This window comes from Panthera pardus, unplaced genomic scaffold, assembly GCF_024362965.1.
Source record: "Panthera pardus isolate Hobbes unplaced genomic scaffold, ASM2436296v1 HiC_scaffold_6, whole genome shotgun sequence".
NCBI lineage: Eukaryota > Metazoa > Chordata > Mammalia > Carnivora > Felidae > Panthera > Panthera pardus.
This window is the reverse complement of record NW_026526991.1, coordinates 19,788,427-19,803,876: the sequence shown is the minus strand read 5'-3', so window position 1 is coordinate 19,803,876 and position 15,450 is coordinate 19,788,427. Positions and strand designations below refer to the sequence as shown.

General features: G+C 43.5%; 1 protein-coding gene across 2 annotated transcripts in view; it reads right to left on the bottom strand.

The window, feature by feature from the left end:
* GNPTAB (N-acetylglucosamine-1-phosphate transferase subunits alpha and beta) overlaps positions 1-14,505 on the bottom strand; it is a 72,573-nt gene extending 58,068 nt beyond the window's left edge. The window contains exon 1 of one of the 2 annotated variants that reach the window (XM_019446590.2): positions 14,400-14,505. Coding sequence is in view for 1 of the 2 variants with exons in the window: in XM_019446589.2 (XP_019302134.2) it covers positions 14,333-14,449 (117 nt within the window). In the remaining variant the exon portion in view is untranslated. Of the gene's footprint in view, positions 1-14,332 lie in introns of both variants that reach the window. The other variant, XM_019446589.2, reaches the window with a different exon arrangement.
* Between the last annotated feature and the right edge of the window lie 945 nt (positions 14,506-15,450).

Here is a 15,450-nt window from a genome sequence, read left to right as displayed (position 1 = left end):
TGGTAAATGTTGTTATTTGTGTTTTGCGACAATAATTCAAAAGAAGAACAGTCACTACAATACTCCCTACAAGAGTAATAAAGGAATGTTATGAATAACCCTAAGACTACAGGTCTGACAACTTAACTGAAATGGACCAATTCCTTGAAAGACACAATCTACCAAAGCTCAAACAAGAAACAGATAACGTGAATAGGCATATACCTATAAAAGAATATGACTCAATAATTAATAACTTTCCAAAACAAAGCACCAGGCCCAAAGAGGTTCACAAGTGATTTCTACCAAACACTTAAGGAAGAAATTATCCCAATTCTCTACAATCTTTACAATACACTTCCTAACTCATCCTATGAAGAAAAATATTACAAATAATATTTCTCATGAACATAGATATAAAAATCCTCAATAAAATACTATCAAATCAAACCCAACAATGTACAGAAAGAATTATATACCACAACCAAATGGGATATATTCTAGATATGTTAATGTAACCCATCACATCGATAGGCAAAAGAAAAATCATATGATCATAATAGGTGCAGAAAAAAGCATTTGACAAAACCCAATACCTATTTTTGATTTAAAAAATGTCAGCAAATAGACTGAATAGGCATCTTAGGCTCCCCGCCCTGCATCACGAGAGACCCGAGTGGTGGATGGCAGTTGTCACCCTGTCATGGGTAGACAATTCTACCAGTAATGGATTGATTCTGTGTCTCCCTCTCTCTCTGACCCTTCCCCGTTCATGCTGTCTCTCCCTGTCTCAAAAATAAATAAACGTTAAAAAAAAAAAAAAATTTAAAAAAAAATGTCAGCAAACTAGGAATAGAGGGAAAATTCTTCAATTTAAAAATAATATTTACAAAAGACCTACAGTTAACATTACACTTGATGGTGAGAAACACAAAGCTTCCCCACTAAGATCAGGAACAAGGCAAGGATATCACCCCTCACCACTGCTTTTCAACAACATATTGAAGTCCTAAATAATGCAATAATGCAAGAAAAGGAAATGAAAGGTATATAGATTGAGAAGGAAGAAGTAAAACTGTCTTTGTTGACAGATGACATGACTGTCTAGAAAATCCTACAGAACTGACCAAAAAAAAATCTTCTGAAACTAATAAACAATTAGTTACAGGATACAAGGTTGCAGCACACAAAATTAATATACAAAAATCTATTGTTTTCCTATATAACAGCAATGAACTAAATAACATTTTGGGAAAGGCATAACTATATACACAGTTTTAAAAAGTTTTAAAAATCACTGATTGCCAGTGGAGAAGAAAGCAAGCACTAGGCATGGTGCAGGGCAAGGGCATTATCAGGGCAATGAAACTATTCTGTGTGATAGTGAAATGGCAGATACATGATATGACAGTACAACACAAAGAATGAATCCTAATGTAATGGAACCCTAATGTTCAATTTATTTTTAGTTAATAAAAATCTATCGGGGTGCCTGGGTAACTCAGTCAGTTAAGCATCCAAATCTTTCAGTTCAGGTCCTAATCTCACGGTTTGCAGCATTAAGCCCCACGTTGCACTCTGTAGACCACTTGGGATCCTCTCCCTCTCTCAAAATAAATAAATTTTTCAAAATGTATCTATGTTGGTTCATCAATTATAAAAATGCACCACACTGATGCAAAGTGTTAAAAATGGGATAATATGCTGGGGGAGAGGAGGTATGTGGGAAATCTCTGCACTTTTCATGCAATTTTTTCTGTAAACCTAAAGCTGCTATAGAAAATAAATCCTATTGGGGGTGCTTGAATGGCTCAGTCAGTTGAGCATCAGACTTCAGCTCAGGTCATGATCTCACGGTTCCGTGAGTTCCAGCCCCACATGGGGCTCTGTGCTGACGGCTCAGAGCCTGAAGCCTACTTCGGATTCTGTGTCTCCCTCTCTCTCTGCCCTTCCCCTGCTTACTCTCTGTCTCACTCTCAAAAAAAAAAAAAAAAAAAAAAAAGAAAAGAAAACCTATTAAATTATCATGATGTTTAATTTTATGTGTCAATTTGACTAGGCCAGAGGATGTCCAGATATTTGATCAAACATTATTTGGGCATGTCATTGAGGGTGTTTCTGGATAAACTAACATTTGAATGAACAGACTGATTCAAATCAGTTGAATTTTATTTAGGCATCAGTTGAAGGCCTAAATAAAATTAAAAAGCTGAGTAAGAGAAAACTGCTTCTGACCTGTTTTGAGCTGAACGCCAGTCTTTTCCTGCCTTCGGATTCGAACTGAAACATCAGCTCTTCCTCAGTCTAACGCCTGCCAATTTTACGACTGGAATTATACTATCAGCTTTCCTGGTTTTCAAGCTTTTGGACTCAGACTAGAACTACACCATTGGCTCTCCTGGGTCTCTAGCCTTGCTAAATGCAGATCTTGGAGACTTGTCAGCCTCCACAATCCTGTGAGCCAATTCTAAATAATAAATCTATTTCCATACACACACAGACATACATCCTACTGATTCCGTTTCTCTGAAGAACCCTAATATAAGTACACATGTATATCATCTAAACCTATATACTTTCCATTAAGGTTGAATTTAGAAACTGATCACTGCAGGTGACCTTACTATATTTAGATACTAGGACAAAGTATTTCTGCACTCTACTTCTTGGTGCCAGGCTCTATTCTAGGAGCTGAGGATACAGTGGTAAATAAGACAGAAAGGTTGGATAAGACAGAAACCCTGTTCCCAGAGCTTACATTTTGATGGAGAGAGATAAGACATTAAATATACAAATACACACACACTTTCAGACTAAGTACTATTTAAAAAAAGAAAAGGGGGACTATCATAAGGAATGAGCTGGTGAAAGAGGCTACTGTAGGCTGGGTGGTAAGGAGGGCCCATCTGAGAAGGTGCTACTGAGCTGAGACCTGTAAGACAAGAAGGAGCCCGTCACATGATGGTCTGGAGGCAGTCCTCTCCAGGCTAATGGGACAATAACGCAAAGGTCCTAAGGCAGAAACAAATTTGATGGGTTTAGGGAATAAAAAGACAGTGAATACACCAGATCTAAGTCTAAACCTCAGAAAGGTCTGCCAAGTATCCATCTGATTTTTTGTGCCCTTACCACTGTCTTGAGAAGAACACACCTAGGCTGGCCCACTGGTCCCAGGAGGAGGAAGGAAAGTGGAGCAGAGCCCACCAAATCCAACCCAGATCAGCCAGCTCCCATTTGTCCTGCACATCAAGGGAATGTTCTTTTAAGCCAGGGGATCAGCAAAATTTTTTCTATAAAGGGCCAAATAATAATCATCTGCGTGGCCCCTACTTTCTTCAGGATGAATCCATATTCTTTCCCATCACTCAACAGGCAAGTCCTAACCTGGAGGCTACTGCCTCTCCAGCTTCAACTCCCAGTGTGCTGCAGCCCTTCAGAACTTCTTTTGTTCCTGCAAGATGATAATGCCTCTCAAACCAGTGCCTTTACACCGAGGGCATCTTTCGCTTTTGAAAAAGGGGGTCGGGGGAGTTCCCCTTTCTTCCCTCAGCCATCTCCTTCAACATCAAATTCAGATGTCACTCTTATGTCTGAGAAACACCCATTCCTATTTCTTCAACTTAATCTGTCTATCTGCTTGCCCATCTCCCTGTCTAGAGCGAGTTCCTCAAGAGTAGAAAGAAACTGAACCATCTTTGTGTCTCTAGTAAGCAGAAGAGTACCTGGCCCAGAGCAAACACTTCCATAAATCTCTGTCGAATAATCAGCTTCAAAAAATTTGGTTTTATCCAATTTGGAATTAATCACAGATAGAAATGAAGTTAATGGAACGAGGTAATGAAGGGGATGGGGAGGTATATCCAGTGGGAAGAATAAACTAGAACCTAAAAGAAGAAACAATTTTAGGAAGCAATTTTAAAGTGGGCAATATCCCTGCACAAGTGTGACTTAGTCTATAACATTTTTGAAAGATCACTTTTTTTTCCTGCTTAATTTAGTGCAAAGTATGAATCACACATAGGCTGACTAATCACCTGCTAAAGATACTGCATGTGGATCACAAGACTGGAACGATCAATCTAAAGGACAATGAGAGATATTAAAAGATATGCATAACTCATCACTGCTACACTTGATAGTTACATTTTAGGAGGAACCAGAGTAATATGCATTACCGTAAAGCACAGCTGTATTAAATTAATGCACTTGCTCCCTCTGTTTTCATATTAACCATAATAAAGAAATTGTGAACCTTTCTGCTCTGTCCCTAAGGATTAATATACTCTTCAATGGGACCTTGGGCACCAGACCAGAAGGTAGGTCTCCCGCTGCACTCTTCATTGAGCCTCGTGGCCAAGGGAAGAACAATCCTGGGATGGGACACGTGGCATTTACTGACCACCTTGTACCAGGCACTGTGCAAGGTGCCTGATAAACGTTAGGCATGTCATTTAAACCATCCTTCCTAAGGCTCGATCACAATCACTGAGTAAAAATAAAATTTTATAAGTATTCATTCAACAAAGCACCTATTCATTCTCGTAGCCTCTATAGATAGCATCTGGGAGAGATGAACTTGTCTACCTTGCTCACTTTTGTATCCCAACATGGCAGCAGAGTATCTGGCACATAATGCAACATAAAGACCAGACAATTTTGCCTCCTAAATCTCTCCAATCTGTCCACTTCTCTTAACATACCCTTCTACCAGCCTTGTCCAAGGCTCCTAAGTGCCCTGCAGCCATTCTTGCTCTCCCTCTAATCCGGGTTTTTCCACTTTGGCAGTATTGACATTTAGGACCTGAAAACACGTTGTTTGGGGGGCTATACTGTGCACTGCAAGAAGTTCAGCAGCATCCTTGGCCTCCACCCACTACATGCCAGTACATAATAACCTTGAATGGCATCTGACTGTTCTTAGAACACCCAAATCCTGAACACCTAATCTTCCCAAGTGTTGGGAAGAGGGTGCTACCAACTGTACCAGTGTTCCCCAGATCCTCGCTTTCTCTTGCTCTCTAACCTCCAGCTACTTAGGCCTCAATTCACCTTCTCAAACGTACCCCAACTTCAAGCCCTTCACATTGTTTCCAGGGCCTGAGCACTACTGATACTTGGGGCTGGATAATCTTTGTGGTGGGGCTGGCCTGTGCACTGTAGGATGTTTAACAGAATTTCTGGCCTCCACCCACTGAATGCCAGTAGCACCAACCCCACTCTACACCCCATCTGTGACAACCTAAAATGTTTCCAGACATTGCCAAATGCCTCTGGGGGCAAAATCGTCTCTGGCTAAGAACCGATGGCCTAGAACAGACCTGCCCACCTCTGTCCTCTGCCTCAGCAATTTTGACCCTTCAAAGTGGAGCTCAAATTGCATCGAGAAAGCCTCTCCTGACCCAGGAACCAGACTAGACACTGCTGGTCTCTCCCACAACACCCTCTCATGGTTATAGCCTTTCTCACAACTGTCATTAAGAAGCATTTAATGTCTGACTGTACAACCAGAATATAAACTGGTCCTCTGCTGGAATCTGTCTGCTCTGTTCACTCTCCATGCCCAGGGGCCCGGCACTGTGCTCAAAGAATTTACTGACTGAATGAATGAATGATTCTGGTGTTCTGCTGGGGCGCAGGGACTGCAAGATAAGAAAGGCAATGTCTTTGTGCTGAGGATGCTGAGTACAGAAATGGCAAATAGGTTTCATCTCCAGGGCAAACTTGATTGAGTTTTCAATCAATTGTAAGTTGAGAAAATCTAAGTTTCTTCTGAGGCACCAAAAGACCAGATGCCTCGTCCCAAAATGAAGAGTTGAAACAAGAGGCAGTTTCTGGAGGAGATGGTTGAAAACTTATCCAAATTGTGGTAGAAGGGTACAGGTTAGGAAGCTGCTGGCATTCTGCACTCCATTCCACCTTATCTAAAGAGGACAGGTGGAAAATCTTTCCATTCAAGATTCCATTCCAAGCAGGAAAAGGGCTCAGTGAGACCGCCAAGATAGCCCATTACAGATCCCTGCGATTGGGAGGATGCCACATCCAACTCACACCTGAGAAATGGAAGGGCTGGCCGGCTACCTGCACTGAGGGCAAGGAAGAGGTTGCTGCTATGCTGGAGCCAGCCCACCCTCCCTCACTTCGAGCTGACAGGGTTCAGGATATGCTACCCCCAAATATGGCACATTGGCTTATTGAGTATTTCAAGCTGAAGGGATCTGAGAAGCAGCAGGTGCAGGAAGGGTTTTCTGACCTTCCCCTGAAGCAGGTCATCAGACCCTCTGTGAGAAATGCCTTACCTACACCTGGAGGAAAGGAGCATCCTTATCTCGGAAGAACAAGCGATGCCAAAAGGAACCTGAACGAACAGGCCTCGTGTTTCCCCAGCCTACTACACTTAGCTCATACTCATTTCTCTCCTATCACGTTTTTCCCAAACTCTCCACTCTTCATCAAACCTGCAATAAAAATACTAAGCTTTAACTGCTTCTTTGGGTCTTTATTTCCTTATGAAGGCTCCTACAACATGTAATACTTATATTAAACAAACCTGTATGCTTTTCTCTTATCAACCTGTCTTTAGTTACAGGGGCCCTAGCCAAGAACTTTAGAAGAGCAGAGGAAAAAGATAAATTCCTCCCCTACAAAGCAAAGCATGTGGGTTTCCATGCACCAGATGAGTGCCATGCACAAGAGAATACCTGCAGAGGGGCTCCTGGGTGGCTCAGTCAGTTAAGCGTCTGACTTCAGCTCAGGTCATGATCTCACAGTTTGTGGTTGGAGCCCCACGTCGGGCTCTGTGCTGGAAGCTTGGAGCCTGAAGCCTGCTTCAGATTCTGTGTTTCCCTCTCTCTCTGCCCCTCACCCACTCATGTTCTATCTACCCTTTCTCTCAAAAATAAATAAACATTTAAAAAATTAAAAAAAAAAAAAAAAAAAGAGAGAGAATACCTGCAGAGGGTCAACTTAGTTCAGGTCCAGGGCCCCCCAAAAGAAAAGGACACTGAGATGAGAGGCTTACGATGGCATCAGACTCCTAAGAACCAAGGAAGGCATAAGCAACCAGCCACAATGAAGACGCATTTGCTCTCATCAGAGTTAAAGCCAGTCATGGCTCTGAGGGTGTGGTCTCTGAAGGAGTGCGTTGAAAGCACTCAAGAGGGAACAAGTTTTGACACCTGGAAATTCCAGAGCTCTGGCACCTGTTTTGGAAGGACCTTCCTGCCCTCACTTCCTTTCCTTCTTCTAGGTGCTCCAACCTCTTAGGGTGCTGACCCCTAAGAGGGGCCAGAAACAGGCTATGGAGAAAGAGAAGCACCAGATGAGGAAAGAGAAAAGCATCCTCATCTGTGCCTCATCTTCCTTCCTCAATTGCAGACTTTCTGCCTAGAGCTTTCTGTCAAAGGGAGACAAAGCTGCCAGAGCCGGGGAGGTAAGAGGCTATGAATTCAGCAGACTCAAAGTTGCTGAAATGACATTATGTTTTATAACCTGAAGTGACCACAAGACTTTTGGTTACCTAGAGTGACAAGAGAAGGCTTAGGCCCACCCGAGTTTTCGCCCAGAAGCAGAGGCAGAACCAACCCTACAAGTTAATATAAAGGGCCAGCGGGAGACAAAAATGAAGATACTTGCTACACATCAGTTGTGCTCATTCAACATGACAACTGCTACACACCCATCTCGCAGTTGTGAGTTCAAGCCACACGTTGAGTTAGAGATTACCTTTAAAAAAATCAAATCTTTTTATTTTTTATTTATTTATTTTTTAATGTTTTTTATTTATTTTTGACAGAGAGAGAGAGAGAGAGAGAGAGAGAGACAGAGCATGAACGGGGGAGGGTCAGAGAGAGAGGGAGACATAGAATCCAAAGCAGGCTCCAGGCTCCAAGCCATCAGCACAGAGCCCGACGCGGGGCTCGAACTCACAGACCATGAGATCATGACCTGAGCCGAAGTCGGACGCTCAACTGACTGAGCCACCCAGGCGCCCCAAAAAAATCAAATCTTTTTAAAAAAGGGAAACAACTTTTACATCTTTTAGAAGAAGGTAAAGGGCTAAGAGCTATCATAGTCACAAGGTCAACATTAAATGCCCAGGAAAGGAAATGGGTTTTGGCTCGAGGCAGTGTCTAGGCCATCTGTTGCTCTGGCCCTTCGCTTGATAACAACTTCATGATTTCCCTCTGGGGAAGCCCCTGAGTTCACGTGGTTCATTTAAGGCTGACTATGCCACCCACAACCCTCACTCTGGGGGTGATTCAGATGGCTAACAAGGGCATAGCAAGGGCACTCATTCTGTGGCTGGGCAGGCCACCCTGGACCTAGCTGGCACTAACGAGAATGAAACCCTCTTTTTGCTAAGGTTACTCAACTAGCAGACTAGAAGCTGGAGTTGCTGGCAGCAATCTCCTCCCATATGGGCAGCACTAGCCTGAGAACTAAACCAACAAAGCTGGAGAACAGGGACATAAATGAGATTCCTGATGACATCATGTGAGCACTTCTATCCAACCCAACCTCTCTGTGAGGGGGGATGGGCAGAGAGAGGGAGGGAGACAGAGAATCCCAAGAAGTCTGCACACAGCGCAGATCATGACCTGGGACAAACCAAGAGCCAGATGCTTAACTGACTGAGCCAGCCAGGTGCCCCCAAAACTACCTTTTTTCTTTTTTTAATGTTTATGTATTCGAGAGAGAGAGAGAGAGGGGGAGAGAGCGTGCGCACATGAAGGGGGAGGGGCAGAGTGAGGGAGAGAGGGACACAGAATCTGAAGCAGGCTCCAGGCTGTAAGCTGTCAGCACAGAGCCCAATGTGGGGCTTGAACTCACAAATCGTAAGATCATGACCTGAGCCTAAGTCTGATGCTTAACTGACTAAGCCACCCAGGCGCCCCTACCTTTTTCTTAAGGCAGGTCTGAGTCGGATTCTGTCTGAAGTGCTGCTAACAAACACCTGCAGCAATTTTAAACCACTAATAGCTCAAAAGGAAAGAGTTTGCCTCCTTGTAAAAAATTTCACCTTCCTCTAGGACGTTTCAACCCATAGTTTTCTTCCTTTCCTCTGATTTTCTAAGCAAATACTGTGTATCTATTCAGGCATTCAATCGCTCACTTCCTTGTACTGTTACTCATATATACAGCATGGCCTCACCTCAACTAGACAAAGATGGCCAAAGATGAGCTATAATTCTTTGTATCTTTTCTAGAACCTTTCACCATACAAAGTACAATCAGACCAATTGTGTCTGAGAAATCAAAGGTAGCTAGAGACAGTCTGAACATCAGGGTAGAAATCTTATCTTTATTGTAAATAAATGAGTTTGAAGGGACGTTTGTTAAGCTCACCCCAATTAATTCATCCATCCATCCATCTATCATCAAGTATTTAGTTGGCACCAACTGGGTACCAAGCACTTCCTAGGTACAAAGAATATAGAGGGACTAAGAAAAGGTCCCTGCTTTGACAGCAGGACTGTGTATCTTTCCCAAATCCCACAAAAGAAAGAGACGATTTAAAAGGGCTCTATGTGGCCAAGGCATTTTCTCTGTAGTGCCAACTACGTTACATTATAGTTCATGCTTTCTCATGGGAAGCACTCTATAAATGTATATTCATAGAACATTAAAACTAAAATGGGGGGTCTTAGAAATTTTGATATTTTAAGACATTATTTTTAACAATGAAAGCTTTCCCCACCCCAAAACAAATCCACAGGAGATAAGATAACAAATAAGAGTGGCTGCCGCCAGCCCAGGAGGCATCTAGAAGTAGTAACAAAGCAGGGGAAGTAACAAAGCACTTAGGTCATAGTTTATCCAGGAGCTAGAGTCTCCCAATTCTCAGGCCAGATCCCTTTGACTCCACCTATTTGTTGCCTTTGGCAAAGAAAGAACACACTCAAAATATACGTCTAATGAGTGAACTAATCAAATACAAGCATGGTAACTAATTTCTTTCTTGAAATGGAGCCAGGATGAGAAACTGGTCATAGCAGCTGAGCATGACTTTGGCTGGACCCAGTTTTCAACCTTCTTTTTCGCTGAACAGTAACATCTCACTAATCCAAAATGGCAGGAAGGCAGACAAGCCAAAGGGAACAAGCAGGCCAGGGGAAAACTACCCACTACAGGTAGATTCCATCTGAATCTGCTTCCTCATGAAAGTTAATTTTGGGGTATTTACTTGTTTCCATAAGGAAACAAGGAAGTGGTATATTTCATATACACACAAACCATACACACACATGCAGATACACACATACACACCCAACAGTGATTTACAAGCTTCTATTCGCAATCCTGAAATCCAAAAAGTTCTCAAAAATTGAAGACCTTTTTGTACCTTACTTGGCAACAAAATCTGATCTGAGCTGAACTCATTTGGTGGCAAAACTTGGCCTAAACTGACCTGAAGCTATTTATAGTCTTTATTGTCCTGAGTGAGATTACTCCTATGTTCACTGTAAAAGATACTAATGTTTAATTATAAGGTTAATTCAGTAGAATTTTCAGATATGGAATTGTGGATTTGTATATAAATGGTTCAACAAATAATGATGGCCCTGAAATAATAAAATTTTACCTCAAAAGCACATGTTTTAAACTCTATGTAGTAGCAACCAACAGAGGACAAATATTTAAAATCAGAAGTTGCTGAGCAAAAAATGATCTTCAGAGCATAGTAATCTAATCTAGTGTCCTCATTTATAGATAAGGAAACTGAGGCTCCCAGAGCCTCATGATTTGTTCAATCAACTAATTTACAACAGACAAGCTCCTCTCTGCTACCCTCACCCCAAGGCAGTGCACTGCGGTGGTTATTAGTCCCCATCCTGAGGGCTCTCCCTGTGCATTTGGATCTAGCTCTGCTTTCGTTTGATCAGAGTTCCCAAGAGTTCTCTAAAGAGTACCTGGCTCAACTTAAAGGGAAAAATTTTTAAATACTGTTATGTGTTAATACCTCCCTCCCTCAATTACATTTTCCTTCCTCAAAATTTGGATGAGTGTACAAATGGCTTATCAAAAGGTAGCAGCCAATACCACTTCTACCAAGAGGTGGGAGAAAGATATTAATGAATTCACAATTAACAAGGACCATCTTAGTCCTTTTATCCACTGCAATTAGCAAAGTTATTAACAAGTTGGTAACATTAACTGTATGATGGTAATATTCTATTTCAAGGGCTTATTTCAAAATAGTTGATATTTTAAATATTTTAAATATTTTGAAACGGCATAAAATAGTTGATGAGAATAATAACAGTAACAATACTTACTACCATTTTTTTTTTTAATGTCTATTGATTATTTTTGAGAGAGAGAGAGACAGACAGAAAGAAAGGGAGACACAGAATCCGAGGCAGGCTCCAAGCTCTGAGCTGTCAGCACAGAGCCCAACGGCACACTTGAACTGCAAGATCATGACCTGAGCCAAAGTCAGACACTTAATCGACTGAGCCAACCAGGTACCCCCAATACTTATTACTCCCATTTAAAGAAAGTCTGCAATTACTAGGAACCTCAAGCAGTACCTTACATAAGAAGCCTTACTTAATCCTATCAACCTTCAAGGAAGGTATTCTTATCTCTCAAAGATAAGGAAGCTGAAGTTCAAAAAGGCTCAGTATCTTTTCCAAGATCATACAAAAGGACAGCTCAGACTGAAAGACCAGGAAGAGTAGTACAAGCTCTGGAACCATATAGTGCCTTGATTTAAAGTCCAGCTCTGCTATGAACTAGCTGGAGTAATCTGTGCAAGTGCTTCACTCTCATCACCTATAAAATGCGCATTATAATATTACCCATATCTCAGGGGTGATGTCATGAAGATTAAATGAGTTAACTAACATATGTAAAGCAGTTAAGAGAGCACCTAGTATCTGGTAAGCCCTATCTACTAGCTATCATCATGATCATTAATACAAGCACTAGCGTTCAAACCCTGACCTGCCCAGATCCATGGCTTTCTTTTCCACTATGCTGCAAAAATTGTACTACAGGGTTATCTGGCAGGCTCAGTCGGTAGACCACACAACTCTTGATCTCAGGGTTGTGAGTTCGAGCCTCACATTGGGTGTAGAGATCACTTAAAAACAAAATCTTTAAAAGAAAGAAACTATATTACAGGCAATATATTAGTGGCATTAGACCAGCTGTCTCCACCTCCCATGCCTATTCTTCGCCTCTTATTTCTTTCGTCCATTCCAAACTCTAAGGTTGGTGACCATTTCAAAGCTGACAAGCGTCTTTCTTTTGGTAAATAAATAACCATGTGTGGAATACAGAAAATGAAAAATTCTAACAGCTGATGCCTTTAAGTCACCTTCACACTCCAGGGGTGTTAGTAAATAGCTAACTTAAAATTACTCGGGGCCAAAAAAAATCTTCTATCAAGAATAAGACAACTATGCATAGATATATTCACTGTATTAAGTTGCAACATATGGAACAAAGATAAAACAGCAGGTGGTATAATAATTAGGTATATATTCCACACTTACAAGTCTGGGGCACTTTCTCACCCTTACTTGTTAAGACTTATTTTAATTTAATCTGGAAAGTTCTCTAGAACAAGAACTACTAAAAGTGTACACTTGAAATCATGCCACATAATTAAATCATTCACTCATTACACAAATATTTAGACTGCATATTCCGGCAGTACCTGGCACAGGTACCCTGCATCAGGATTACAGTATTTCAACAGACAGCACCTTCTCTTAAGAAGTTTACAATCCGGGGCGCCTGGGCGGCTCGGTCGGTTAAGCGTCCGACTTCAGCTCAGGTCATGATCTCGCGGTTCGTGAGTTCGAGCTCCAAGTCGGGCTCTGTGCTGACAGCTCAGAGCCTGGAGCCTGTTTCAGACTCTGTGTCTCCCTCTCTCTCTCTCTCTCTCTCTCTCTCTGACCCTCCCCCGTTCATGCTCTGTCTCTCTGTGTCTCAAAAATAAATAAACGTTAAAATTAAAAAAAAAAAAAAAGAAGAAGTTTACAATCCAGCATGCGTACAGACCTTAAGCAAATGTAGACTGTGGTATTTCTAAAAACCGTTCTCTTAATTTTAAAATCTTCTGCAACCTCCTACCCAAAAAGGGGGGGGGGGGAGGAAGCAGGGAATAAATATTAAAACAAGGAAACAGATTTTTAACAATTTGAAAATACAACTTTTCTCTGAGTTGCTATACTTATTTTTAAACATGTTCTCTAAAATCATATGCATGTGCTCTTCCAGTTCTGACCTAACCAGTCTCTGTACACTTGTTTATGATGAATACCAAATTAGACTGTCAGTAATGTAACCATCCAACCTAAACCAAAGGGTTGTTTCATTCAAGAAAATATTTCATCTACATATCCAGAGAGGCACAAAATCTACTAAACTTGGGTGTTTCCATCTCCCAAACCTGTTGTGTGGACCCTCTAAAGAATTTACAGCGTCTAACTGAACTATTTTATTGCACATTACCTAAGGGCAGATCAAGAAAGGCCTGGCTTGTGTGATTCCTATTCGGAGTCTAAATTATTAGCATATCCCATGACCCAAGGGCTTGTGTTGGCTCCCAAGAGACTGGGTGCTGGAGTTTAAGACAGGGCTTCCAGGTCAATTGAAGGGGCCCCAGCCTCCAGCTGATCTCAGGATAGGGAAGAATGTCTGAGGCTGCCAAGAGATCTCTCACATCCGTGTGTGCACATCTACCAGTAGAGCCTCTACAGGCTAACTGGTGATGTCCCCAATAACAGAGCAAAAGTGCAAAAAAAAAAAAAAAATCCCTTTCACAAGTAAGTCTTTAAATTTGGGGCCACTACCCTGTCCTCACTGCAAATTCACGTGCAAAGAAACACACACCCCTTGAAGAAAGTTATGAAATCCGGAAAGAAACGAGATTAAGAAGACAAAGTGCCTTTGTCAAAAGTGAAAAGATTAGAAGGGTGACTGCAGAGGAGAAAAACTGTAGGAGGGGCAGGGAATGAGAATTTTGGAGAATTCAGGAATAGACAAAGACACCGACTCTGGGTCCCGGGAGGGGGCTTCGGGGAGGACGACAAGGCCCGAGCGAAAAAATCAAATAACTTGGGGGCCCCGAAGAAAGCACCTGGAGGGCACAGGAATCGGTAGAACGAGCCCCTATCCCCCAAACCCTGAGGCGGACGAGATCTGGATCCCAGATGCTGAAACTGGAGCTCGGGGAGATCTGAGTTCTAGGAGCCTCCGGGGGAAAAGTCAGGCTATGGGACATGTCCCCAGAGCTGCAGGGAGGATGGGGAGGCAAAAGGCAAGCGCGCCTGGGCTCGGAACGCCCCGGGGTCGTGCGGGTCCAAGCCGCCCCGGCCCGGGCTCCCGCGCCGCTACTCACCTCTCCGAATTGGAAGGCGGAGACGATGGTGACAACGACGCCCACGAAACAGACGTAGAGCCCATACCTGTGGGACAGGCAGGTATAGGTCTGTCTCTGTAAGAGCTTGAGCAGCATCACCCCGGCAGCCGCCACGCCACGCCACGCCACGCCCGGAGCAGCCACAGCCGCCGCCGCCTCAGCGAGCCGCCATTCAGCGGCCCCAGCCCGGCCGCCACGCTCAGGTCACAAGGGGCGGCCGCCACGCATTGCTGCTCCGGGGATCGACGCCCGCTCGGCTCCGCGCCGCGGCCGCCGCTTCCGGGAGCCGGGAGCCCACGCCCTCGGCGCGGCGGAGGCGGACCCGCGGCCCGCGAGGCGGCCAGCGCCGCCCCGGTCTGGCCCGGCGAGAGGCAAAGGCGGAGGTGGCGGCAGCGGAGGCGGCGGCGGGGCGGCCAGCGCCACCTGGCGGACGGAGGGGCGGAGGGCGGGCGAGGGCCCCTCCCGTCCGCGCGTGCGCAGCGGGCTCTCCGCAGGCTGGGTTGGGCTCTCAACCGAGAGCAATCCCTGCAAGATCGGTGTGCCACAGAAGGCGTTATGAGTGCTTGTGTACACAAACCCCTTTCTGCATTTACAATAATTGGGAAACTTATGGTAAATAATTTTTACAGCGTTAAGAGGAGATGCTGTATTGGGCTCCTTTCCCCTGTCTCCTTAACTGTATTGTTTGAAAGAGGAAACCTTTGGGCTAAATGTGCCCAAACCCAAATTCAATTCATTCATGTATTCACTGAGTGTGTAGTGAGTGTCCCGTGCCTGGCAAGTGCCTGGTGTCGGGTATTCAAAAAAATGAAGTAGACCGGGCCGCTGTTGCCGGAGAGTCTGGCTGGGGAGATAAACACGCAAACCACTGACTACAAAAAAGTCAAGATAGAAATCGTGCAAAGTTATAGCAGGGGAACCAGGGCAGTGGTGGTCAATTAATCATGCTTTGGCACCAGGCGATTTCCAAGAGGGCCTCCCCTCGGTACCTCTTATTTGAGAGAGATTTTTCTTTTCTCCCAGTATACTCTGATTAATATGATTTTTGTCTTGATCTAGTCACCCTGGAAAACAGTGCACTCAGCCAATGTTGCCAT